Source organism: Manihot esculenta, chromosome 9 (genome assembly GCF_001659605.2).
Source record: "Manihot esculenta cultivar AM560-2 chromosome 9, M.esculenta_v8, whole genome shotgun sequence".
NCBI classification, from domain to species: Eukaryota; Viridiplantae; Streptophyta; class Magnoliopsida; order Malpighiales; family Euphorbiaceae; genus Manihot; species Manihot esculenta.
In genome coordinates this window covers 37,205,041-37,230,780 of record NC_035169.2, presented here as the reverse complement: position 1 = coordinate 37,230,780, position 25,740 = coordinate 37,205,041, and the positions used below count along the sequence as shown (strand labels likewise).

At 33.7% G+C, this 25,740-nt stretch overlaps 4 protein-coding genes and 2 long non-coding RNA genes across 11 annotated transcripts; 3 read left to right on the top strand and 3 right to left on the bottom strand.

Moving 5' to 3' along the window:
* The first annotated feature begins 869 nt into the window (after positions 1 to 869).
* Positions 870 to 7,864, top strand: LOC110622317 (zinc finger CCCH domain-containing protein ZFN-like). The gene is made up of 7 exons (XM_021766783.2): positions 870 to 1,307; positions 2,178 to 2,335; positions 2,518 to 2,580; positions 2,923 to 3,042; positions 4,191 to 4,481; positions 6,273 to 6,599; positions 7,362 to 7,864. Exons 1-7 carry the CDS (start codon positions 1,220 to 1,222, stop codon positions 7,638 to 7,640), a joined length of 1,326 nt encoding a protein of 441 aa, XP_021622475.1. The 5' UTR covers positions 870 to 1,219; the 3' UTR covers positions 7,641 to 7,864.
* Positions 7,865 to 7,889: 25 nt separating this feature from the next.
* On the top strand, positions 7,890 to 9,070 carry LOC122724541. The gene is made up of 2 exons (XR_006351998.1): positions 7,890 to 8,547; positions 8,660 to 9,070. It is a non-coding gene; the product is annotated as an uncharacterized LOC122724541 (long non-coding RNA).
* Positions 9,071 to 9,931: 861 nt separating this feature from the next.
* LOC110622318 lies at positions 9,932 to 10,521 on the bottom strand. Its single transcript, XR_002489083.2, has 2 exons — positions 10,245 to 10,521; positions 9,932 to 10,149 (listed from the first exon to the last, which is right to left on the bottom strand). It is a non-coding gene; the product is annotated as an uncharacterized LOC110622318 (long non-coding RNA).
* A 1,290-nt stretch (positions 10,522 to 11,811) lies between these two features.
* LOC110622301 lies at positions 11,812 to 12,699 on the top strand. Its single transcript, XM_043960192.1, has 2 exons — positions 11,812 to 11,910; positions 12,034 to 12,699. Exons 1-2 carry the CDS (start codon positions 11,812 to 11,814, stop codon positions 12,334 to 12,336), a joined length of 402 nt encoding a protein of 133 aa, XP_043816127.1. The 3' UTR covers positions 12,337 to 12,699.
* A 3,279-nt stretch (positions 12,700 to 15,978) lies between these two features.
* LOC110622981 lies at positions 15,979 to 21,959 on the bottom strand. Of its 6 annotated transcripts, XM_021767767.2 has the most exons (16): positions 21,799 to 21,959; positions 21,565 to 21,706; positions 21,078 to 21,200; positions 20,852 to 20,911; positions 20,647 to 20,742; positions 20,053 to 20,136; positions 19,847 to 19,965; positions 19,429 to 19,530; positions 18,532 to 18,648; positions 18,158 to 18,214; positions 17,940 to 18,006; positions 17,375 to 17,428; positions 17,191 to 17,280; positions 16,945 to 16,983; positions 16,820 to 16,858; positions 15,979 to 16,452 (listed from the first exon to the last, which is right to left on the bottom strand). In XM_021767767.2, exons 2-16 carry the CDS (start codon positions 21,583 to 21,585, stop codon positions 16,306 to 16,308), a joined length of 1,215 nt encoding a protein of 404 aa, XP_021623459.1. In that variant the 5' UTR covers positions 21,586 to 21,706; positions 21,799 to 21,959; the 3' UTR covers positions 15,979 to 16,305. The 6 variants fall into 6 exon arrangements, 5 of the variants coding, with proteins under 5 accessions (XP_021623459.1, XP_021623460.1, XP_021623461.1 ...); XM_021767768.2 differs by having other exon boundaries at positions 15,979 to 16,237; positions 21,565 to 21,941; XM_021767769.2 differs by lacking the exon at positions 17,375 to 17,428 and having other exon boundaries at positions 21,565 to 21,930.
* Positions 21,960 to 23,937: 1,978 nt separating this feature from the next.
* LOC110622560 (auxin efflux carrier component 5) lies at positions 23,938 to 25,595 on the bottom strand. The gene is made up of 5 exons (XM_021767111.2): positions 24,753 to 25,595; positions 24,590 to 24,675; positions 24,357 to 24,514; positions 24,100 to 24,176; positions 23,938 to 24,024 (listed from the first exon to the last, which is right to left on the bottom strand). The coding sequence occupies exons 1-5, from the start codon at positions 25,427 to 25,429 to the stop codon at positions 23,952 to 23,954; spliced, it is 1,071 nt and encodes a 356-aa protein (XP_021622803.1). The 5' UTR covers positions 25,430 to 25,595; the 3' UTR covers positions 23,938 to 23,951.
* Positions 25,596 to 25,740: the final 145 nt, after the last annotated feature.

The following is a 25,740-nucleotide window of genomic DNA, read 5'->3' as shown; positions in this document are numbered from 1 at the left end:
TTGATATGGAATACTTTGTGAGGTTGTAGGGCATCATAACGCAATTAAATATACTTTATAGACTAACATAAACATTGCATTTTTTTTCTTATTTGTGCAGTATTATAAGAAATTTGAGAAACACATGAAAGTTAAGATTTGAGAGTTTTAGTAAATGTACATCTTATGATCCAACTATATATATATATTTTCTTTTTATATCATATTTTAACATGTATATTCTTTAGATATATGTGATTCTTAATATATATAATATTTATTTTCTTATAAAATACTATTTTTCCACCATATATCTAATTAAATACATACATTTTCCATTCAATCCTTGAAGAATAGTTATTGTATATACATTTTCATTTTTTATAATCTAGAAAATAATAATAAACTATAACTCATTAGTAACAAATTTAGAACCTTTAATTCTTTAAACAAGTTACAATATTGATTTAGAGTCTAAATTAATTGTTAAATTCCTATAATTCTTTTGTATAATTCAAATGTGTTTAAACATTTTTTAATAAAAAAGAGTAGTCGCAGAGCAGAGTACGTGATGAAAAAACGTGGAAATAGGAAAAGCAGCTCTACAGTCCGAAGAGAACAGGTCCGATTTTACGGTATCAAGTGTGAAACCACCAACACTCTCATCCCAATAAAACTCGCACACTCGCTTTCACAGACGACCACGTGTTATATTATCATTATATCAGCATTGGCGTCAAGTGTAAAAGCTAAAGTATCAACAAAAGCAAGACGCAAAATAAAAGATACCGGTACGTGGAGAAATATGAAGGAAGAGAGTACCAGAAATTTAGTAGGCGAGGAGCGTGAGGGACCGTTTTAGTGTAAAAAACGCGGGTTGGAAAGCAATGAACAAGAGATGGCTGTCTGGTTTGGAATTTGGATGGTTGGTTTTTATTCTCTTCACTTCTTCTTCTTCTTCGTCTTCGCATTCCTCTTCTTCGTAGCTATCAAATTCCGTGGAGAGGAGTGGACAACGTCCGCTTGCCTTTTCTCTCTCAGCTATAAGGATTGGAAATTAAGCTCTCCCTCACCTTTTTTTCTCTCTTTAATACGCTTGCTATCTATCTTAAACTCAGCTCTGGGGAGGGTTTTCTCTGGGACTCGGGGGATTTTGGTTAGGGAATGAGGGTTCCCGCGGGGATCGCTAGAGTCACTGCTTGGTGATGGAGGGAAATCGTAACACGTCTTATAACTTTCAATGGATTTTGATGCTGGAATTCCGATCTCCCGCACTGGTCCTCCACCTGTGACTGAGGAACCCTCTCTGTCACCGTCGTTGAACCAAGGTCTCTCTCTCTTCTAAGTTTTTTTTTTTCCTGTTTTTGTGCTGGTCACTTCATATTCAAATAAAAACTTCTGCGAACGCAAATTTTACGTGATACGAATTGTCTGTTTTACCCTTATGCGAGGTTAATTTGGCTCGATCACAGGTGCAGTTGTGTTGGTTTTGTTAATTCACCATTTTTTTTCAAATTTCATTTTGAAGATGCACATGCAGTGCTTATGATTCATTAGAAAGTAGGAAATGCAACTAAGTTTTGTTTTGTGATGGTTGAATTGTCAGTTTCGCTCTTCTCTGTTTCTGAATTTTCGGATTGATCGGTTTTATTACAATCATGGGGTTGGTCTGTGTATGTGTTCTTGCTTTTCTTTTATCTCGTTGCGTTGATTCATTGAAAAGCTGTCTGAATTGATGTCCTTTTTTTGGCTGTCTGTAATGAAATAGCATTGATCATTGCAGAATCATGACTCTGTCAATCTTTAACTAGTCATATTGTGGAAGGTAGGTAATTGTGATTAGCTAAATTGATTGATTGATTATTTATTCATTTTAAAACATTATTTTCTTTCTTTCTCCACAACCTCCCCACCCTCTTTCAATTTTTTTTGTCAAAAATATTTGTGGAACTGGTGTTTAGGAGCTTGCAAAATTTATTTTTATGTTTGGTTTCTAGAAAACGATAAAGAGAATAAAGTACCTTCAGCGATAATTTTTTTTAGCAGCTTTCGGCCTTGATGTGATCAGAGAAATGAATTAATTATCAGTAAAGATGTCACACTATGCAGCTTTGCGGATGAAATGAAAGCTTTCTTTAATTTTGTTGGACAATGTTTTGCGATGAATTTTCAAACCTGGTTAACTATTGTCACCTCAGATGCAATGTGGCATATGGACCTGAGATCAAATGAAGTGACGGAATCTGGGCTCTATCCGGAGCGTTCCGGAGAGCCTGATTGTTCTTATTACATCAGGACAGGTCTTTGTAGATTTGGAGCTACATGTCGATTTAATCATCCTCCTAACAGAAAGCTGGTACGACCGGAAGCATGTTTTGACAAATTCTTGGAACTTCAAGTATATGGACTTTCGTTTGTTGCCACGTTTCATTTGCATGCTTTTCTTGATTGCACATTCACACACCCTATTTCATGTTTACTGTAGACTAGAGAAGCAATTGTGATTCATATTTTCTACTAAATTATGTCGAATTCTAGGCTATAGCTGCTGCAAGGATGAAAGGGGAATTTCCAGAAAGGATGGGACAACCTGAATGCCAGGTGCTGTATTGTGCTTCTATCTGATATGCTTACTGTATTGAACGTGAATTAACCCTCATTTGACCAATCTCCTACCTTCTTTCCCCACCCTGACAGAATTGGAAGAAAATGAAACTAAAAGGTAGGGGACATAGAGAAGCAATTATCTACTAGCATTACAACTTTCACTTTTTATCTCCTCTTTGACATTAGATTTTAGCTGCCATAATCAGAGTGGGAATAACTATGAGAAACTTAAGGCTTTCGCTTCTTCAAAAATCATATCTTCAAAAATCATATCTTCAGTGGAGCTCATGAAGTGCAGGGTATGACATACTGATGATTATTTTAATTGTGCTCCAGTACTATCTAAAGACAGGAACTTGCAAGTTTGGAGCCACATGCAAGTTTCATCATCCAAAAGACAAGGCTGGGATTGCTGGAAGAGTATCCTTAAATATTTTGGGGTATCCACTTCGATCGGTATGTATCTTTTCTTTCTTTTTTGTTTTCCTCATTCAATTAAGTGCGCACGTGTGTGTATTATTCATTTGATATTTTGCTCGCTCAAATATCTGGAATCTTCTATATTTTAGTCTGTTAAATTTTCCTTGGTGCTTGCTTTCTAGCTTGTGCATCATATAGACAGGAAAAGCTACTACTAACATTTTGACACATTATATCATGAAAAAGTTTGCATCAATGATATTAATAATTACCATATGATGTAACTGATGGGAAGCAAAAAAATTGTAACTGGCGATGCACATTTAAAGGAGCTAACTATCTATCTAAACAAAAAGCATAGTGGTTAAATCTAAAAGAGTGAAAAAGAAAACTTGAAAGACGAGTGAATATAAGTATAATGTGGATAATTATAGGATAAAGGAAAAATGTGTGGAACATTTTGATTTTGTTTTGAACTCTTTTGTGGATGTCAAAATCATTGACCTCATCACATGGTTTTATCCTTGGTTCACTCGGTATCTATGTTTATAGACTTGAATATATGTTTGAAAGAGGATAAAGTGGAAGAAAAGATTAGAGAGTAGAATATGAGAGAGGAGAGAAAATAGAGTTAATTTCTCCTTTTTATTTGGATGGAAAGAAAATATAAAGGGGAAACTAGGAACTAAATGATTAAAATTACAATAACTTTTCTAGGATTAGTTCTAAATGAATTACAATAATTTTTCCTACAATGAGTTTTAAATGAAGGATAAAATTAAAATTTTCAAATTTTCTTTACACTCTGTACAATTTGAGAAATTAGATTTTGCGGGCCCAAGGGTACTTTCTACTCACTTTTTTATCCTCCTTATTTTCCTAACAAGATAAATCAATTTCTCCCCATTTTCCACTCTTCTATTTTCTTTCTTCCCGAACAGTTGTATGGAATGAATGGGACAATTATTTCTATTGACAGGTGTTTGAGGGTTCCTTTTATTTTTAATAGAGATGTTTAGTTTCACATTTAAACCTGCTATGTTTATATTGAAATTTAATATGATCAGTCTTTATTCATATATCAGGCCTGGCTGTTCTCTGGAGTTTCTTGGCTATTGTTATTTGTACATGTGCTTCTATGGGAAACTTGATCACTATTATCCCTTTTCTTTTGTTTTCTGCAGAATGAGATTGACTGTGCTTACTACTTAAGAACTGGGCAATGCAAGTTTGGAAGCACTTGTAAATTCCACCATCCTCAACCAACTAATGTGATAGTACCATTACGCAGTTCCCCTATTTATCCTACTGTCCAGTCTCCAACAACTCCAGGTCAGCAATCCTACCCAGGAGGACTTACAAACTGGTCAAGAGCATCTTTCATTACCAGCCCACGTTGGCAGGCTCCTTCAAGTTATACACCTCTTATTTTATCTCAAGGAGTAGTATCTGTTTCAGGCTGGAACTCATACAGTGTAAACTTCTCTATAACTTTGGTTTGAGTATGCAATGACAATGGTGACAGCAGGCTAGTTTTTCACTAAACCATCTTAAAATGTGTTTGAAGTACTGCTGTAGGTGTAGTGCTTTCTAATTTCAATAATCTTGTCTGACCACATTTTTTTTTTCCTTATCATCGATCTAGCAATAAATTTTACATGTATCACATTGTTATGCTTATTAGTTGGAAAAGAAATCCTATGATGTCAATACCCCACTTCAACTAGTAGTTCCTTCCTCCAAGCCGGTCTTTTTAGAGGACCAACTGTGTGACTACCCTATGGTTTATAGCTAATACCTTGAGGGCAGATCAAGATCAGGTCATATATGGAAAATGGAATTACACATTAAGAAATGGCACCAAGCATGGCCCGATGAAACTTTTGTCCAGTCCCACACTGCATCAATAACAAACCTTGAGAGTGTTCCGAGGACATCATCAATATTCTTTAATCATGATAGTTGTTGAAGTTGCACTGAATCATACAATTTTCTTTCCCCATACTCTGTTAAACTTTTCATTTTATCCATGAATTTCATTCAACTGTTTGTGCAAGTGGATAGTTGCATAGCATTAATGCGTGAAAGTTACCTACACTACCTAATTGAATTGATCTTTTTTTTTCAGCCTTGGTATTGAAAATTTCATTGTTTTCCTGAAAATTTTGATAATCTCATATGCTTATGTTTTGGTCTAGTACTTAGAATTCAGCTCAACCTTTGATATGCAAGGCTTGGGTGGCCCTTTGTTGCTAAAGCTGTGAATCAGAGTTGAAGCTTAGTTAAAATTTGGAGTTGGGTGGTGATGGCAGCTGCAGCGCTAGTGTTGGTGGTGGATTGAGCTGCTTCCTTGGGTGAGATGCTGATGGTAGTTTTTGGTAACAGTGATTGTGGATGTGGTGGCATTAGTTGGTTGTTGTGGCAGTGTTCCTAGAGACTCTTGGAGAGCCATTGAGCTATTACAATTATTTATTCCCAGTTAAACTTTTAAGTATTTGTGTTGCTTTCTTAATTGAATGTAGGTACCAATTTTTGGTTCCAAGGGGATTAACAATGAAAGAAGGTTTCAGAATCCTTTACATCTGGACGGTGCCACAAAAGTGGTTACTTTATAAAACAGAGTCTTTGCAATTGCTTAAAGTTTCATATTCTCAAGAGCAAAGGGAAAACAATGAATTAGCATTTTCCACTTAAATATGATGAGTCCTTAAGCTACTTTTGGACTATACCCATTATCTGCTTATTTTATATTACGGAATTGTTAGCATATATTTATTATCATTTAAGAACATATGTAAATACACTAGCTCCATTTGGGATTTTGGTTGGAAAAGCACCCTTTTAGATGTTGGAAAAAGCTGTCTAGCTGTTTTTAGTTCTTATGACATATAAAAATTTTAAATACACCTAATTTATTTCAGGAGCTGCATTTTTCAAAAGTAGCTCCAATAAAATGCCAAACGTACACATTACTGTCTCAATCACAAAGTTTTTTTTTTACTGCATCTTCAGAGGATTTTAATTCTTCCTTAGGGTGTGATTTAATCTGTTGATAGTGATAGGTTCTATTACTTGTTTCCTTGGATCCCTCAAGAGACATAATATCCTTTTTTTGGGGGGTTAACTCCCCACTTATTTGAGGTTGATATATGGTTCCTAAGCTTTTTGCTTTCATTAGCTGCTTTGGCACTCGAGTTGATTCTGTTTGTGCTCTATGGATCTTGTGATAAAAGGGGTGATATGATTGTGGGATGTCAATATTTCAGGGTCAGCTGGGATCAGTTTCTTCTCCAGAGGGTCAGCAACAAACAGGAAACAGTCAGATGTATGGAACCTCCCGCCAGAATGAATGGATGAATACAGGATCTCAAGGGGCACTTTCTCCATTCCGCTCTGGCTCTGTCCCAGTAGGATTTTATGCATTGCAAAGAGAGAATGACTTTCCTGAGAGACCTGGGCAGCCTGAATGCCAGTTTTACATGAAGACTGGGGACTGTAAGTTTGGTGCAGTTTGTAGATTCCATCATCCAAGAGAAAGGTTAATTCCTGCTCCAGACTGTGTCTTGAGCCCCATAGGCCTTCCTTTACGCCCAGTAAGTTCCATTCTTATGGTTATGGTCTTTGTTTCCATCCATCTATCTTTATCAATTATGCTACTTGTAATGAAATTTCCTTGTTATTGGTGGTTAAATTGAAATTAGTAATGGATTGTTTTGACATGTTTCCCATAATTGTTATTATTATTATTATTATTTGTAGTTTGCTGAAAAATGTTGCAAGTTGTTAAGACTGTTGTTTTTTCCCCCTTCAAATTGCAACTCAAAAAACGTGTATTTGTTTTTAAATAATTGGACCCTATTTCAGTCATATTGACTAGATGATTGCAGTTCATTTCATGGGTTTGATTTAAAAAATTGATTCAGAACTTTCTTCTTATCCTAGTCTACCCAATGACCAAACTAATCGTCCTCTTTACTGCCAAGTCATAAAAATTTTTGAAGGTTGAAGTTAGCCACTTTTTTATTCAAGTTTTTGCTGGTTATTCTTTCAATATCTCATAGTCATTCACATGTTAATTCAACATCCTCTTGTCAATTGATAGAAATAAAAAAAAAAATTAAAAGAGATTTGGTAAATGTAAGTAATTCTAATAAACGTTGTGCAAATAGACATGAGATGTTCCATAAAAATGAAACTTCATGCAAATAAAAATGAGATGTTCCATAAAAAGAATCTTCTCTGTTTATGTGCACACACGCTTAAATTATATAATATTTTAGCTGTACTTGGTTGTTACTACCTAATTTGTTATATTCTTGAAAGGATTCATGGACTTGTTATCTAATTTATAACAGGGAGAACCTTTGTGCATCTTCTATTCTCGTTATGGTGTCTGCAAATTTGGTCCAAGTTGCAAGTTTGACCACCCTATGGGAATTTTCACATACAATCTATCATCATCATCTTCAGCTGATGCCCCAGTACAATATCTGGGGCCATCATCAGGATCTGCTGCATTAACTTTATCACCAGAAGGGCTTGTTGAAGCAGGCTCAACAAAGCCCAGGCGACTTTCCCTTTCAGAGCCTAGACGGATGCCTTCTGGTGATGATAATATTGACACAGAAGGATAGATGCTGTCTTAGTATTTATTAGTCACAATGTTTTGGTCAATAAACAAGTATTGCCTGTAAATTCATTTCCCATTGCTGGAGATGTACAGAGTCCATGCCAAGTTGAAAATGCAATTCATTTCAGACTTTGCCCTCTGAATTTCTTGCCGCATTGTATAATCTGCAAATATTGTCACATTTGGTAATCTTGTGCAAATATTTGACCCGTCTCAAGATCCTTTTTCTGATTTTGTGTTTAAATTTTCTTCCATTTGTTGTAATCTTGTGCAAATATTTGACCCGTCTCAAGATCCTTTTTCTGATTTTGTGTTTAAATTTTCTTCCATTTGTTGTATAAAGCTATTCTTTGCAAGTGTGAAGCCTCAGTATGGATTTCGGAATCTTCATGGAGGTTTCCTATTTTGAAGTGTCCAGTTTACGCCTTGCATCTCATAAGCATTGAAAAGATGATGTTTGCTTTGCAAATATGTGGAATTGAGCATCATCATAATTTACATCAGAGTCTTCATCATCTTCATTGTGGTCATTTTCTTCATCTTTTTCATTGTTCATTGGTACTAATTTTCTACTGCTTTGGAAGACTGAAAAACTCATTTCAAATCTTCTGAAATGTTTAGCAGTTCTGGTCCCTTAATATACTACAGACAATGATTATTGTCGAACAAAATAATTTTTGATTGCTAGTCACCATTAATTTTTTCGTGAGATAGGTTCATTTTGCAGAAATTTGTGGGTGAATTTGGTTTCAACATAAAAGAATTTGGTGGTAGCAGGATGAAGAGGAACATTATTGCTTATTGTCTCGTTGGATGGATTATTTGATGGTTACGACATCAAGGTGAACTTCTTTCTTGTGAGATAGGCACTCCTTGATTTATTTTACACAGCTGCAGCAACAGATCTGGAGGTAGTTCCTTTTTTTTTTTTTTATCAAAGAGGTAGTTTCTTTCTGCCGTGTAATTTGGATTTGTTTGCAATTTGTTGCAAGATTAACAAGTTTAAATCTCATTTCCCATTAGGCTTTTTGAAATGGCAGGCAATCAATAACAGCATTCATGGACTGCCGCTGCATACACCAGTTTTCTGCAATAAATCCCTGAAGTTTATCAGGTACCCAGGAGAACGTTCTTCATGATTCCATTGGTAATTCACTGATAATGATCTGAAACCATAGGGAACCTGGTGATATTCTTTTGAGGCTTTTGACGCTTGTCCAATATATTGCAAGTGGTTTGAAATATTTGTGCAATGTAATGGCATTTTACAATTCGTGTAAATACCAATTTGCACTACCTTCATGCACTAAAATATGTTAATTTCCTTCTATGCTTCGTGTATATAACGACGAAAGTTTGGATAGACTACATTAGTATCCTTTTGAATAGATAAGATATGAAATGAAAGGGTATTTGAGTTTCATTTTATGTTAAGACTGTTAGTACTATGATTTTTTCATTTGAAACGCATATTGACATCCAATTTCATTTAGATACATGCTATCCCATTGTTCTTTAAGATGACTTGCATATTCCTTTAAATCCTGAAGCACATGATCACTGGCCAGTAACATTACTAATTTTGAATTTAATACCTCATTCATGGAGAGGCTTCCGTTACCACTGAACTAAAGTAACCATTTATAGTATGTTGGGTACAAAGTGTTATATTACGATTTCATTTTAGAACGGTCCTAAATGTGTGTGTGGAGGTCTGAAATTGTCATTGGTCTAACGTAAGATTTTGGTTGCGTCAAGCCGCTGCTTTGCCCTTCGCTCTAGTTGCTTTCCGCCAAATGCTCAACCCTCTGTTCCCACATCTTCACTCTGGTACGATATCTTGGATGAAAACGGAAAATTGATTATGACATATATGCTGGGATTAAGAACTCGAATTCCTCGAGGAAATCTACTTGCTCTGTTTTTTACTATTGTTTTTGGTAAGAAACAGCAGATTGTAGCATGGGATATATGCTTCTACATTTTTTCATGGTATAACTACATTAGGATATATATATATTAATGAATGAATGAATGAGAAGCTCTAACATACAGCTTTAGCTATGGGCTCGTACATAAGATGTCGAGTTGTCGGATTGGAGTCAATAGGCTTAAATCTTCACATTCTGTCATTGTCATACTATTTATAACTAATAAAGTATAAACTAATTTGAACTTAGTGAATTTGATTGTTCTGTATCTAATGGATGATAGAGCTTCTCCTTGAAAATGACATTCAAGATGCTCAAGTTCGTTTGTCTCGTCGAAGGAGTAAAAAAGTATTTAGATGGAAAGGATTAAAAATTGAAGCTTTGACATATTTCTTCTTTCAGTCAAATACCAATCAAATGACACATGTAACCAAATAGACAAGCAGTAAAACTTCAAAGCAAAAGACTTGTAAAATTGAAATCCACATACAATTGTATCTTAACCAAAGAGAGAAAAGATTATTTGCTTGTTTCAGGTTGACTCTTGTTGGCTGTATCAACGCTATTCTCTGGAGGCAATCTCTGCAGAAAACCAGAAACCAACAATTAGACATTTTATCAAACAGGTTATGAGCATGCGAAGTAATGGTAACAATGAACACCGATAAATTTGTTACTAGATCAGGTTTATAGATGTTGTGAACAGCGGAGGCGCCTGTGAGAAGTGAAATGATGACAACAACGCATGACCAGCCCAGTGAAGGAGTGCCGGTGGGCTGCTTCGCTGCTCCAAATTTCTTATTCATACTTGGTACTTTAGCAAGAATCGACTGAGACTGCGAGGCCCCAATTGGAGTATACCGCCTGTACCTACAGTCAGCTTGGTATTGGTGTTGGTGGCGAGACGAAAAATGGACGCTTAAACGCAACGCTTTCGATGCCAATATTAAAAATACACATTTTTTAAATAATTTCTTTTAGTTTATTTTTATTTTTTTTCACTTTATTTATATTTATATAAATATAAATTACTACTAGGTTAAATATTAAAAATTTATATATATTGCCAAAATAATATCATTTTTGTAAAAAAAAAATAACTCACCGTGAAAATTTCCTATTTAAAATATATTAATTTAGTTATCTCGTTTCTCGTAGATGAATATAATCTAATAAAAATCTCTAAATGTCAAAATTAAGTTTAATTAATTAAATAACTATAAATAAGAAGGTCTCGTGTTGAATTTTTTTATTTATTTATTTCTTTTTGAAATTAATGATTTCTATTATTAAAAAGAAAATAACTAATTTTTTATATGATTCACCGACTATTAAATTTTTATTATTTTAAAAATTAAATAATTTTTTAATTTTAATAAATTAATATATAACTGAATAAAAAGAGTAATGGTTAATACTCGTTCCCGACTTTAATAATTGAAATTTAAATAATCCCACCAGTAAAAAATAAAATTAACTATTTTTATATTTGTAACTTTGTTTAACTTAGATTAATAGTATGTTTTAATTCTAATTCTTAAAAAAATTGTAATAAAAATCGATATCATATAAAAGGGAATTGAGTAACTTATATGCAGATAAATATAAAAAAAATATTTGTCTAAAGCAGCATTAGATGTGTTGGTTTAAGACATTAGTACTCATAGGATTGAGTCTTCCCCTACTTTATGTTTTATTTTATTTACATATATGTATATTTTTTTTTAAAAAAATATATACATATAAAAATAAAATAAAACATAAAGTATATTGTTATATAATAGTTTTATGTTAACATATTAAAATTCACATTAGTAATAAAAATATAAACAATATGTAAATAAACGGGGCAAAAGAAGAGTACAATTTACTCAAGATCTCACTCTCTTCTGTGCTTTGTGGACCAAAAACCAAAACCCTCTCCTCCTCCAAGAACCCATTTCTCCCAACCACAAGCCTCTCCAAAACCCACTTCCATGGTTCCATCCCCCAGAATACTCAAAAGAGAAAGGACCCTCCCTCTTTCCCCCTCTCTCCCTCTCTCTCTCTCTCTTTAATACCACCTAAACCTAAAGCATTTGAAAACCCATCAACCAAAACTAAAAATGCATTTATATTTATGATCCATCAAATCAATTACCCTTCGCAAAGGATCATAACCCAAAACCCAATTACCAGTTGCCACCAATTTAACTTGAACAAATCCAGAACCCATCTCAAAAGAAAGAAAATCTTACATCCATAATGTCTGCTGCTTATGGGGTCACCTTTCCCCTCATTCTCCTCTTCCTGCTTTTGGCTAATGTCATCAGCTACAGTGAAGCAAGTACAAGTGTAGCCCAAGTGAGTGTTCCTTTATATCTTTAACCATTCAGTTATCATGCAACTTTTTTTTTTTGAAAAATATTTTCTTAGATCTCTTTTCATTTCTTGTAAAATTGGTTAGTATTTCTTGTGGTTGTTTAGTGGATTGAATGTTTGTTTTGTTTTTCTCTTGATTTGGAGGCAAATGGGTCTGCAACAATCAATGAGATGGTGCCATTGATGGAGCCAGAGAAGGTGGTGGAGATGAGAATGATGATGAATGAGAGCAGGAGGAGGCTGGGCAGCTTCCAGATATGTGCGCTTTGCACTTGCTGTGGAGGCGCTAAGGGGGTTTGCTTGCCTTCTCCATGTTGCTATGCCATCAATTGCAACATCCCAAACAGGCCCTTCGGTTTCTGTTCTTTCACTCCCAAGACCTGTAATTGCTTTGGATGCCATATCTAAATCTTCATATTTTGCATTAATTAATTTCTAGGGGTCATCTCCCTGATTCTGCTGAGAGTGTGAATGGGAAGAGGAATATCTGTCCTTCATTTGTTTGTTTATAATTATATTATTATTTATAAGAATACTAGTAGTGTTGAGAGTTGCTATTTCCAAGCTACCTGTTGCTATTTCCAGAGGGAATTGTGTATAAATTTTTATGGAAATAGCAGTGCCTTAAGATAGTGGCAGACCTAGATTAGCTTTATATGGTATTTGGGGAAACATTGTTCTTTGTTTATTAAGCTACTGTTGCTTGTGATAATTTAATTAGTTGTTTGAAGAATATATTAATGCTAGTGCTCAATAGGGCTGGCTTGTCTACTCAAAGACTAAGATTCATCTTATTTTAATCTGGTCTTCTCACTTGCTTATTATTTTTTATTCTACCACTGTATGTAATGCAGAAATCAATTGGTATCTTTATTTCCAATTTTTTTTGTTGCAACATGTTGGTACTTCTTTTGTCGATATGGTTGTCTTTATTTCCGCTTCTGCCATTTCCTTGATCTTGATTCTTGCACATAGTGTTTAGCAGAAATCATTTTTTTGGTTTTTCTGTTTGGTTCAACCCTGGGTTACAACAGCTAGCTCTTCCCTTATCATAAACTGGCTAATCCCACAGATTCAAACCTTCATTGTTTCATTAGCATAATTGCCATGGCTAATAATATAAACCTTTTACTTTTGACTCACGTTCCTTGTGAACTAGCACAAAGTAAATTGGCACAGCTCCAAGACATTTTATTGAACCATAATAAAGAGCACAACTGTTCTGGCAATGGTGCTTCAGTTTTAGTGGGGCTGAGAAATCCAAAGACGACCCTGCATATTCTATGCATGCAATGTCCTGCCAAGTTCCAACAGATAGTGTTTTGATCTAGGTGGTCCCATTTTTTAGATCAATGACACCCTCCAGCACACACATACCAAAACCAAGAGAAAGAGAGAGAGGCAGGCTGGTTTTATATCTAGTTTAAGTTGGTGAGTGCTAATTGCTGGTGTAATAGCCATTTGATAGATGAGTTTTTATTGCTGGTGGATAAGATGGAGGTGATGCTATTAATGCATGCAGGTGTAGCCAACTCAAATGTTTAGGTGGGTGGAAGTTGGGTAGGGGCAATTAAGCCTAGCTACTACTTGCTAAAGTTGTAAGGTGAGGGCTTTACATATATTCAAACTCCATTATTGTATACTTCAATTGCTATATGTCTCTGTTCAATGCAAGTTGTGTTACTGCTGGTCATTATACCATGGACACATTCCACTGTAGATCCTATAGATTCAGTCTTACATATGATTCATCTCGTGTTATGCCTTTCTACTTGTCTTGTACAAGGACATCTTTTTGTGTCTAAGAATCTGTGAGCATTGTGGCCTTTTTGATGATTTTTCTTTTCTATATTATGTATACATATATTAATAGATACTCAAACAATGAACATGTGTTTTTTGGCAAGGAAATATACAGTGTGTTTTAACTTGTAGGGCTCATGAACATGACAATGGGGCTTAAAGCCACATCTGCATTTGTTGTTTTGATTTTTGGGAGTCTCATTGGCCTTATTTCTACAGAAAATGTGCAACAACCCATGTGCTATTTTAAGGGCAAGTAGCAATCAAATGGTGGGTATTTTCATTATCTTCAAATAAATTAAGGAGAAAAAAAATATTTTGATGTGCATTTTTCTCGCTGGGACGGATCGTGTGTTATCTATATCATGTATTTTATTCTAAGCTGCTACTGCCAAGAAAAACTTCCTTGCCTTCTCTCATTTTCTCTCGTTAGAAGGAGACGTGTGATCTGAATTCATTACCATTAAATCATGACCTCAATAATACAGAATTTTGACATGTTCTAAAGTGAAATGGACTAGTAGTGAAGATAATGAAATTCTTGAATTAAACAATAATATTACATCTTCCTCTTCTTTTTAAATTCTTGAATTACCTCCATTAACAAATATTAAATACATGTAGCAATTAGTAATTTTCAACAGCAAGAGCCAACAGCGATGAACCCCCACAATTTAATACAACATATAAATTGAATATTCACGTAATCATCTTGCTTTTTGTTCTTTCTCTCTCCCTCTGCCTCTGCCAAAGCATTTCCGATGAAAGCCAAAATGGTAATGATTAGTATAATCGCCAACCTTCTTGCCCCTAATCTTCCCATTTTTGCAACTTCTGAGGCCTACTCAAAACCAAAATATGAACAATTTGGACAAAGAATACAATGGGAGGAGATCTTTTTGTGTTTTCATTGAAATGGGTTTTATAGACCACATTACTTGTTGCCAATCTGGCAATTTCGTTTCATTTGTTCAGTTCTCTGTCTTGGTTCCACATTAGTTTAGTTGTTGCCCTGGTTTTAGGAGGGTAACAGCTAATTTCTTCCTTTTAGGAAAATTATTAACAGATCTGTATTTTTTTAAAAAAATAATTTTCAATAATAAATAAACAACCTGAGCTGGTGTCCATCTCTATAGGAATTAGGGAAGTTGCGTTGGTTTCCGTTGACGGTTTTTTTTCTCCTACCTCTCTGCGGCTCTGCTTATCTTTCTCTGCAATTACAAGGGTTCCTCACGTCATATATACTATTAATAATAAGAAGAAGAAACGACAATAATTTATTTATTTTTAATGGATATGGCATCTTCCAAATAAATTAAAACGGAAATTTCATTAAAAACTATTATATATATATATATATATATATATATATATATATATATATATATATCTATTTTTAAAGCCCATAAAATCAAAAGTACAAAGAGAGTCTACAGGAAAATTAGGTAAAGACTAAAAAAGAAAATTAAATTATCCAAACCACACAGAAGCAAATCAAAGAATAATGACTTTGAACAACATAGGACGTGGGAGAGTTTATGATAGAAATAATAATCACCAAACACAGCGGTATAATCTCGAAAATCATGCATACAATAACTCTCCTTCTTAGAAAACATATGCGGCCTTCATAATCCAGATTCCAAAGAAACCCTTTCAAATAATCACCCAAGACAAAAAAAAAAAATTGGAAACCAAATTAAAAACACAACAAAAAAAGTCGCTATTACACGCACCATCGAAGGCGACAAGAAAATAAAATAAAAAGGAACCTTCGGGCATCACTATATTTATTGGTACTTATGCTGACTACTAGACATGACATTTCTCACTGTAAAATTATGCTGAAGGTACACATAGATGCCTTGAAGTTGCTGCACAAATTACTATTTTAAACAGAATTTTGTTTATTAATCTTCCAAGTCAGAATTATGCTGTTGATGAAGGCATCTTCATCTAATTAATTCAATTTTTTTTTTGGGGGGGAAGATTTTGTCTATCCTCAAAGGAAACAAATTGTTAAACTTTGGTTGTAATAAATTGTGGGTTTTGAGTATGAACTTGTTGGAACCAGTTGTAAAGCAGTCTTTTTTTTTTTTAACCTGGACTGAATGCATACTGTGAAGTGACTGAGTTGTAAAGTTCTTTCCTATTGGAATCATGATGATTACTTCCAATTTGACATAATCTAATTCCCTAAAGATTTAGACAGCATCAAAGCATGATGAGTTTAATTCTCAATTTTCACACACATCTAGCATCAACCAAAGTATATGCTTTATTAATGCAAGATGAACAGAATCAATAATCTGAGCTTCCCCTTCTCTCCCTCCTCTTATTGTTCCTCCCCACATCTGTATCACTATATTTTCATTCTTGAAGAAAGAATGATGTAATTACATGTTCAATATGTACAAATAAAGTTGAATGTCTCATGGACTCGGATACAACACCAGGATGCTCCATTTGATGCTTTGAAATATTTGCACTTCAGAGCCCGAGATCTCTGCATAACCCCATCTCCGTTAATTCACTTGTTCTGTTATCTTACTGTTTGTTGATCATAAAATCGACTTAAACAGCTCTACCGGCTAAATGAAAGCTAGGAATGCTTTGTTTATCTGCTTCTTTATATGGATCTACCCAACACTTATCCTCTGCTGCTGCCTTTTCCCATCGTTTATGAAAAATTTTGAATTCAATGAACGATTGCCTTCTTACCTGCTTGATATTTATGCTCAGAAGATTTTTGAAGAAAAGCATGATTATATCCGTAACAAATAAAATATTCCACATAGTGTGACATGTCAATGATAACGCACTCCCTTATATAAATATCAGACCTTGGATAAAATTGCACTCATTTGTCAAAATTAAAAGCATTGGATTAAAACACAATTGTATGCAAACTTTTTTTTAGAAATGTTACACTGTGTGTGATAATTTCATAGGGCGGGCTAAACCAGCAACTCTAAACAAAATTAGTAATGTCAAAAGAAAGGAACAAAAAGAGAGCTAACTTTCAACTAGTCATGAAAAAGCTAAAGAATAAAAGGATCTTCAGTGAGTATAATCTGAATTTACTTACTTCTAGTCTAGGATCCTTTTTATTAGAATGAGATGGTTCCTGCTACACAGAGCCAAAACTAAGTTTCAATGAAACTCAAACTAGACAAGTTAAAGCATCCTTGGTAAATTTAGCATGATACATACTCCAAGTTTACGATCGCCTTTATTTGAATGAGATGATTCCTGCAATGGAATAGCCAAATACTAAGCTTCAGTAACAGATTAAATCAGGCGAGGCACTGCAGAATCGGTTCCAAATAATCTGGTATTATGGACTAGAAGCAGCCAAAATCATGAAGGAAACCTCAAGTTTAAGATTGGTTAAAAGAGCCGTCATAACTGAAGCTATTTGCAGTAATAACGTCTGTGTGATAATTCGGGAGATCTAACCTTATTTTCATCTGTGCCTCCAAGTGTAGGACGACCATAATGTACTATGTACTCAGCATCCACCACACCAATATTTTTTATTCGATCACCCTAACAAAAGAATCACTTAAAAATAAGATTCGGGAAACGAGAGTGTATGAGTAATTTTTTAAAAAGAAGTGATTAAACATTAAAAAAAGTTTGCCTGGGCACAATAACCAAGCTGATAATCAAGACCCCAAGCATGGATCAAGTCATTCTGGAAAAGAAAATGTCAATTAGGAAGATGGACAACAGGTTAACAAGATCAATGTTAGGCCCAGTGACTGACTGCCATGTAGTAAGTATACTTCATATGCAAATGAACACAAGACAAAGTGATACAGTTGCAACACCTCTCCAACCCCTGGTTTTAAATATCAACCACACCAAAAAAAATCCAGTTACATTGTTTTTATTCCACAACCATTTTCAGTTTCATTATTAAAAACCATTTCTGCTAAAAGTTTATAAGAATCACAAAATTGGTAGCCAATGTAGTCTGATTCTGTTACCTCTTCGCATTACTGTTCCAAACTAATTCAGTTACATTATTTAAAACCATGTCTGTTAAAAGCTTTCTAAAAAAAATAATGAAATTGATGGGCAATGTAGCCTAATTCCATTCTTATAAAACCAAGCTCCAATCCCATCCTCAAACCCAAAATAAAAGGTGGATAGGGAGGAGTTGAATGAACAAAATAATTAGTGCAGTATACATAATAACGTGCCTGGATCATATACCACACACAACGCCATGCCGCTTTTGAGAAAACAGGAGCCATCATTTCTACCCACCTACAGTCGGACATTTTCAGCTTAATAAGTTCCATCAAGAAAATAAATAAATAAACTTATTTTCTAAACAAATTAACAAAAAAAACCTTCAAAGCTAAAAATAAATTTTACTTGAACTATACAAAGCTATGCAATGTATGTGAATCACTACCCTGTGCAAGGTGGAGCTCTACTATTTCCATCACAAATGCCAGGCTTGAAAGTTCTTCTGCTAACAATGAAACAAAACCATATATGCAACAGTGTTGAGGCAGCAAGTGCTTATCAGTCAACTTTAAAAATCAAAGGTTTTCCCAAGAAGAGAATATTATTGAAGAACACAGGCAACAAGAAGAAAGTTGAATCAGAGAACATTAGAATTCTTGCTCCAAATCAAGAAATTAAAGATGCCATCAAACCAGCATCACGTTTAAATACTACTAAATTGCTTAACATATTATAAAACCTGTGTACTAAATTGGAACAGTCAAATTTTTCTCCTCATAAAAGACTCAGTATTAGAGGCAAAAGAGGCTGCTTAAGGACCTGTGAACTATTGATTTCCTCACGCGTGCAGTAATTTGCTGGTGTATTTCTGATTTAGCCATATCAAGTGCTGGCTGTGATATCTCAAGCCCTTTGCTTTCAGCAATTGACACATACCTAGCAATGTCACATAATTGAAAAATTCACATTTGAGAGCACTATTAGTGATACAATTTAAGCTATCATATCATGAAGTACTTAGTTATTTGCACCTATGCAGCCTGTTCACTTGTATGAGAGTTTCATATTCCCTAGAAAAATTAATGAAAGTTTCCATTCCATAAGATATACTTGAAATATAAAAAGCTATGGATTTTTCTTGCATATATAGGCTTTATTATAAATTCAAGATACTAATACATGAAACCTACATATAAAATAAGTGATTCTTATCATACATTTTGCTCCTTGGATTCAAGGTGGATCAGGTCTAAACAAGAATCTCCATTTGAAGATAGTGGTATGGTCTAATTCTCGAATTTCACATTCACCAAGGACTACTCAACCCTTACAAATTTTCTCTTTTTCTTTTTTCACTTTTTTTATACTTCTCATTTATCAGGGCTTTACTTTACTTGTGGTGAGCACATAATAAACAACAGATGCACACTAAGAGGAAAATTTGTTAAACATCTCATAATTACAAAGAGAAAATGAAGCAGAATAACTTACATAATCCTAGTTTAGCTCTAACGTGTGCATTTAGACCATAATCGGTGTGCAGCTTGAAAAGTAGAAACAACAACATAGGTTTGTTGACAAGACGTGGCAATTTCTTGCACTTGAAAATAGACCATATACTATGTAAAGTAGGAATGGAAATGGAATTCTCACATCAATCTTCTAATTTAAAAATTGCCTTCTTATAATCCAAAAAAAGTGGTGCAGTTAACATACCGTTTAGGGTTGAAATTTTTAACTCCAAGGTCCTCATCCCAGAGAAAAATATAATTGTACTCTGCAACAATATCAGGATGCAAGAAACGTTTTGCAAACCACCTATCAACAAAAACCAACAGTGAGTAGATTTTTTTTCTCGAACAGTGAGTAGATTTACCTATACAAAAATGCATATTACATTAGAAATGATGATAGGTTGAAGACTAAGGCAACTTACCATTAACCAATTAGGATAGCCTAGTCGTCCACTACCTTAACTTAAGACTAAATGGTTGGGGGGAAATTTTGGGTTTGAATCTCACTTTTCTCAAAAGAGTGGTAGTTAGGTGATTTATTCTCTAAATAGACCCACAAACCCTTCCCTTTACTAACATCAATCCACTAACAAAGCAGACCATACTTTAAGGCAACTTACCATTTAGTTTGATTACGGGCGGAAACATGTATGACATGATCATTCCACTTATAATCCTTCCACTCATCAACAACTCCATCATAGTGGAAAAGCATTACAGTAAAATTACTTGATAGAAACTGCAAATAAACATAGTAATGAGAAATGCTAAACCAAAAGCAGAGAAATTTGAGTAAATAATAAGGTGCAAATTTAAACTTAGATACCTTTTTCACCATCTCATCAACAATATCTCTTTGCTTTATTCCAACAGCCAGAGTAAACAAGTTACTCGAAGAATTTTCTTTGCTCTGTGGAAACCATATCCAAGTTGATAAAATATTGAAACAAATAAATAATAAAGCAAAAAGAAGAACATGGAAATTTGACATTCATCGGGCTATAGCTGCTGGCCTGTTGAGTAATGGCTGATATTTATTGAAGAAGAAATTGCTCATCAGTAACGGAGGCCCATAAAGAGGCATAGAATGCTATTTTTAGAAAAATTATACCTATGATTATTGTTATTATTACTATTATTACAGTAATATTTGTATGAGGATTATCCTAAGGTTTATATAACTATGACTATGATATTCTATTACCTAACCACTTAAACTCTGGTTGCTTGTGTCTATTTGTGATTTTTCTTTCCCACCATCCATATGATCAGTTGCAGCAAATCATACATCATTGCTTATACTCTCGTATGAACACAAAAATATTCAATTTTCCATAATTTAAATTATTGCATATTTGGAAAATAAGAGACTCAGTAATCACTGATTGGAACTTCCATCAAGCAACTGATAAACCTTTACCTTTGGAAAGCCCCATAAGGGTCTCATTTCCAAGTTGGAAGTCTTTGAAACAATACCCTCAGGTAATGCCTCACTTCCAGGAGGCCCGCATTGATTCTAAAACAGAAAAAACACATGTAAGCAATAAATCCCAGCAATTGGACTCTATAAGCATATAATTTCCATTTCAAATGAGAGAAGTACTTTCCAGCAAGCAAAAGCAAACCTTGCAAGTGACGAATTTCAAATTCTGGAAACTATCAACTATTCTCCATCTTGATAATTTCTGCACAACATGTTCAAAGTTATTCTAGACTTGCAAGATAATTCCATCTTCTGAAGAATCGGAAAAAGGAAATAATTACTTGAAAAATAAATTCAAAAAGATCAAATTTTTGGTCAAGTTTCCGAAGTGGGCATTTGTTCATATATATATATACACGCATCAATACCTCTTTGTAATCTGGAACTATGAATGCGCTTCCTGTGAAGAAAACTAGAAAAAGAAAAGAAGCTGCAGGAAGAAAGCTACAAAAACACGATTTCCTACTCTTCGGATCCACAGGCAAAGGTCCCTGAAAATCGGGGGAAAAAATTAAGCCACAATAATTTCACCATCTACACAAAGACCAACTTCCTTTCAACTCAAACAAGACCAAACACACTGGTTATTTCAATTGAAGCACATCGAGAAGAAACTCATTAGCAAACAAAAATCTCATATTAGTAAAACATTATCGATAATAATTTAACTTGGGAAGCTCTCAAAATCGAATTTTAAGAGAGAGAAAACAAAAAGAAAAAGAAGAAAACTTTACTCCCTCTCTTTTAGCTTTTTAATGCTTTTAGCTTAACAACTTTAAGCATCAGAGAAATGATATCAACATATTTAATCACGTAAAAAAACAGACCCCCTTTTTTCTGTAAATATAAACTCACAGTATTATTGATTGACTTCATATTCCACGAAACCCAATGCCGGCCCGACGTTTCATGCAACAACGACGCTCTGTTCAGCCTCCTTATGCGTCTCCAGAGAAAGCATGTTTCTTCAGTTGGGGTCGGAGGAAGGAGAAAACCACTACATAAAGATGAAAGTTTTCAACTTTAACTGAATATAAGGAACATAAACAGAACACAGAACTGGGGAGACGATGAGCACGAAGTTGTAACCCGAAGAAAACGGCGATTGGTGGGGGCGATTGGTGGCCGCACGACCATATCCTTAGTTTTTGTTCAAATAATTTTTTGAAGCATTTTGTTTAATTAATTAAGTAATTAAAACATTATCAAAAACAAAGATACTGCCACGCTGAAACCGACGCCTGTTCTGCGTGTCTCATGTTTTCTATTTTCTTTCTCACGATGTCGTTTTTGCAATTTTTTCTATGCATTTTCCTATTTTCTTTTACTTTTTATAATTTCTAGCCTATTGTAAACCTTACCAATTTTCTTTTTACTATGACAATAAAATAAATATATATATATATTTTTAATAATTTTTTAAAGATAAGAGTCAGCCAAAAAAGACCTTTGGCTGTGATGCTGTCTCCGCTGCATTATTATATCTACTTTACTTTTATTTGTTTTAAAATATAGGAAGTTTTTCAGTAATAATTTATTCTTCAGCTAAAAAAAATAAAATATGTTACTTAAATTGAACGAATTTGCTTTATTAACTCTTAAGTTAACAACATTTCTGGTCAAAATAGATAATATAGCAATTTACTTAAATAAATTGGATTGCTGTCAAATTTTCCCCAGCAAAGTTTAATTTAACATACTTTCTATTTTTTAAAATTAATATCTACATTCAATTTATTTAAAATTTTATAAATAAAAATTTGAAACTTTTTTTCTAAATAAAGAAATTTAGTCCAATAATTGATAAATTATGCTTCTTAAATAAACAAACTTAGTTAAAAAAAAATTATCTTAATTGGGTTTAACTTGAATATTTTGAGCTACTAAAAATTTAAAAATAGACTAAATTGAATATTCCGATGAGTAAAATTAAACATTTAAGTCAAATTCCTTTAAGAATTTTGCAATACATTAAATACAATTTTTGTTTGCTCAAATTTGAATATACAATTGAACTTTTAGATGAATAATAAATAATATCAAAGACCGTCTCTTTTCAAAAGTTTTTAGAGAGAGATTCTTTTTATGTCTGTTTTTCCATCGACTATCATGGTTCGATTGCATGTGCTTTTTTCGTATTGTTAGCTTCCACCTCTTTCGGTCTTAGTATTTTGGATGGCTAGTTGATCTTTTATGACTTATTCATTTATTTTTTAATATATTTTTATAGTTATGATTACTATTTTAAAATAATAAATCTTTGATCTTTTATCGACAATAATTTTTAAAATTACAAAGGAGGTGAGTAGTGGCATTTTCATTAGATGTTGTCCAATTTAATTTTGGGTTAAATTTTCTCATATTGTGATTCTTTTTGAATTTTAGGCTCCTTCTATAATGTTCTATTGTGGGTCTTGAGTCTCTTAATTGTATTCTTTAAGCAGCTTTATGAAATATTTCATCTTTAACAGAAAAAAATGATTATAGCTCATTCTTCCATGGGTATATATATGCGAGAGTCTGGGGCTTTCGCCATAGGATAATCCGTTGCTTATTTTTGGATTTTTTTTTAATGTATATTATTATGATTAGTTGTATCTTGTTAAGGGAAATTAATCTCACCGACACTTATTTAGTCAGATTTGTTTGTTTGATGTGTGACCACTCGCTTCACGTCCCACCTAATCACCAACATTAAGACTACATCAATCGCCCATTCCCATTTTTTTTATTCTTACTTAATTTTTCACTAGCTTTTCTTTTTCTATCCATTCATAAAATATTTCAAATTACAAACATATTCTTACAGCTAATTTTCTTAGCTCGGCAAATATATATATATATTTTTATTAATTAGCATATTAAATTTGTATATACGAGTTGTTGGAATAGTTTAATTAAAAATTTTATAATTTAATTAAATTAATTTCTAAAATGTGAATTTTTTTAAAAGTATTTGATCGAGAGCACATCCTGGCAGCCTTGATAGGGCCCCTTTAGCTATGGGCCTTATTTTTGTTCCCGCTGAATTCGTCGATACATCCATGAAAATAACATTTTTTTTTTCAGTTCGCTTAATTACTTATATATTTATAATTACGATAATAAAATTTTCTTTAAAAATTGAAAAAAAAAACATATGTAAAAATGATGATTTACAAGTAAAATATTGATTAGTTTGGGAGAATAGAAGTGGACATAATTAATTTCAGTAGCTAATCAATCTTTTCATTTAAAATATATTAACGTGTAAACTCTAACATGGCATAATAAGCAATTAACACCGGAAGCGATGCCGCGGTGCCAAATATCACACTGCAAACAAAAAAACTTGTTAATAATAAAGCATGATTTAATTAATGGATGGTAGATCACACTGAGATCGCTTACGCTGTGCTTAAAACCTCTGCATGCAATCCATATTCTTTAGCAAATATGAAGGATGTAATGGATTGTGGCAATGCTGCCTGTAAAACAATTTCAATAATTAAACAATTTATTAACAATCCATTCTAGTGGGATTACTGGATTTTAATTTTTATCTGCATGGTTGAACTAGCTAATTAATAATTTAAAGATTAAATACTTATTATATTCTTAGATAAATAAATAACTAAAAAGCAAAAGCTAAGAATTTGAAAAATTACCTGAATGATAGCAACTCGTAGAACATCACCATGCAAACCCACAGCAATACAACCAATAGCCATGGCTGCAGGTCCAACAATGAATCTCAGAACCATTCCCATCACAGTTAGCCCTGTTCCACAAGCGATAAACTTTTCTTGCAAAGCCATGAAGATCCCTGCGCATACAAATCATTCATTTTATTAATCAAAGCAAAGCAAAATCAAGCACATATTAAGAACTAATAGCTCACCCATGCTAAACATGGCAGTGCCAGTGCCAGCCTTTGACATAATCAATACAGATCCCTCCATGATGCTTGGCATTTCAAAATGCCACCTGCAAGTATATTCAGAAAATCCATCAAATGATAACTACAAATTAAAAATAAAATTCTGAAAAAAAGAGGAACACACCTGTTTGATATAAAAGCCCAAAAAAGGGCAATGATGCAGGCATATAAATTGGGATTCATAGCCAATTTGATCCACACCACCTTCATTAAAACCCAGAAAGAAGCAGGCCTATTACTGTTATTATGATCTACACTACAATTACTTCCCTCTAAATCCTTCTGTAAATTGTCAGTATCAGTATTATTACAAGAAGAAACGTCAAGTCTCGATCTTCTAAATTCTAATACAAACAACAAAACGGTAAGCCAAATTATGGATTGAATGACAGATGATTGAACCACAAGATCAACTGCCATTTGCCCGTACATGGCCTTCATCAGAGGCACACCCACGACAAGAGAATTAGTTAAGGAACACAGAGAGAAGCTTGTAATGGACCATGTGTAGCTGCCTTTGCTACTACAGTTAGCCCAAAAACCAAGCACCACCACAATTATCAACTTAGATATAGCATCTGCACCGATGAATAGATAATTCATTTTGAAAGGATCAACATGGGCTGTGAATTCAAAGGTGAAAAGAGGAAGAGTGAAGAAACAAACAAATTTATTCACAGCTCCACACTGTTCAGGTGTAAAAATTTTCCACCACCTTACAGATCCATATCCTAAAACTAGGGCTACATACAGTGGTACCATGGCTACCACCACCTTATAAACATCTTCCCATCCTATCATTTTTCTAGCAGCAAAAAAAAAAAAAAAAGAACTCTTTCTTCAAGATACGTCAACCCTGTTGAAAGAGCCAACCCTACCCTTCCCTTATTTAGGATTTTGACAAGTAGTATGAAGAAACTAGCGAGGTTTACGTATTTATATTCATGCAAGAGCAAAGAGGTCATCATCCATCGACCAAGCATATTATCTTATTTTTCTTTGAGTGGGTGTATACGATTCTATGGTTTGGGTTATTGTTAGTGTGACCTATTAATGAAAAGGGCTTTGTAGTGCTTGCGCAAATGGGTTTTTGGTTTTTTATGGTCAGCAAT

Bases quoted from the DNA above. Each gene is read 5' to 3' on its own strand.
- LOC110622981 (XM_021767767.2), bottom strand. From the start codon at position 21,585: ATGAAGTCAATCAATAATACT. The intron at 18,007-18,157 runs GTAGTGATTCAC...GTCCGACTGTAG, and splicing joins AGAGCTCCACCTTGCACAGG to GTGGGTAGAAATGATGGCTC. The intron at 17,281-17,374 runs GCAAACTTTTTT...TTCTTTTGTTAG, and splicing joins AGCTTGGTTATTGTGCCCAG to GGTGATCGAATAAAAAATAT.
- LOC110622317 (XM_021766783.2), top strand. From the start codon at position 1,220: ATGGATTTTGATGCTGGAATTCCGATCTCCCGCACTGGTCCTCCACCT. The intron at 4,482-6,272 runs GTAAACTTCTCT...TCAATATTTCAG, and splicing joins CAGGCTGGAACTCATACAGT to GGTCAGCTGGGATCAGTTTC. The intron at 6,600-7,361 runs GTAAGTTCCATT...AATTTATAACAG, and splicing joins TAGGCCTTCCTTTACGCCCA to GGAGAACCTTTGTGCATCTT.
- LOC110622301 (XM_043960192.1), top strand. From the start codon at position 11,812: ATGTCTGCTGCTTATGGGGTCACCTTTCCCCTCATTCTCCTCTTCCTG. The intron at 11,911-12,033 runs GTGAGTGTTCCT...GTGGTTGTTTAG, and splicing joins CAAGTACAAGTGTAGCCCAA to TGGATTGAATGTTTGTTTTG.
- LOC110622560 (XM_021767111.2), bottom strand. From the start codon at position 25,429: ATGATAGGATGGGAAGATGTTTATAAGGTGGTGGTAGCCATGGTACCA. The intron at 24,676-24,752 runs GTGTGTTCCTCT...ATATACTTGCAG, and splicing joins TGGGCTTTTATATCAAACAG to GTGGCATTTTGAAATGCCAA. The intron at 24,177-24,356 runs GTAATTTTTCAA...ATTGTTTTACAG, and splicing joins TACGAGTTGCTATCATTCAG to GCAGCATTGCCACAATCCAT.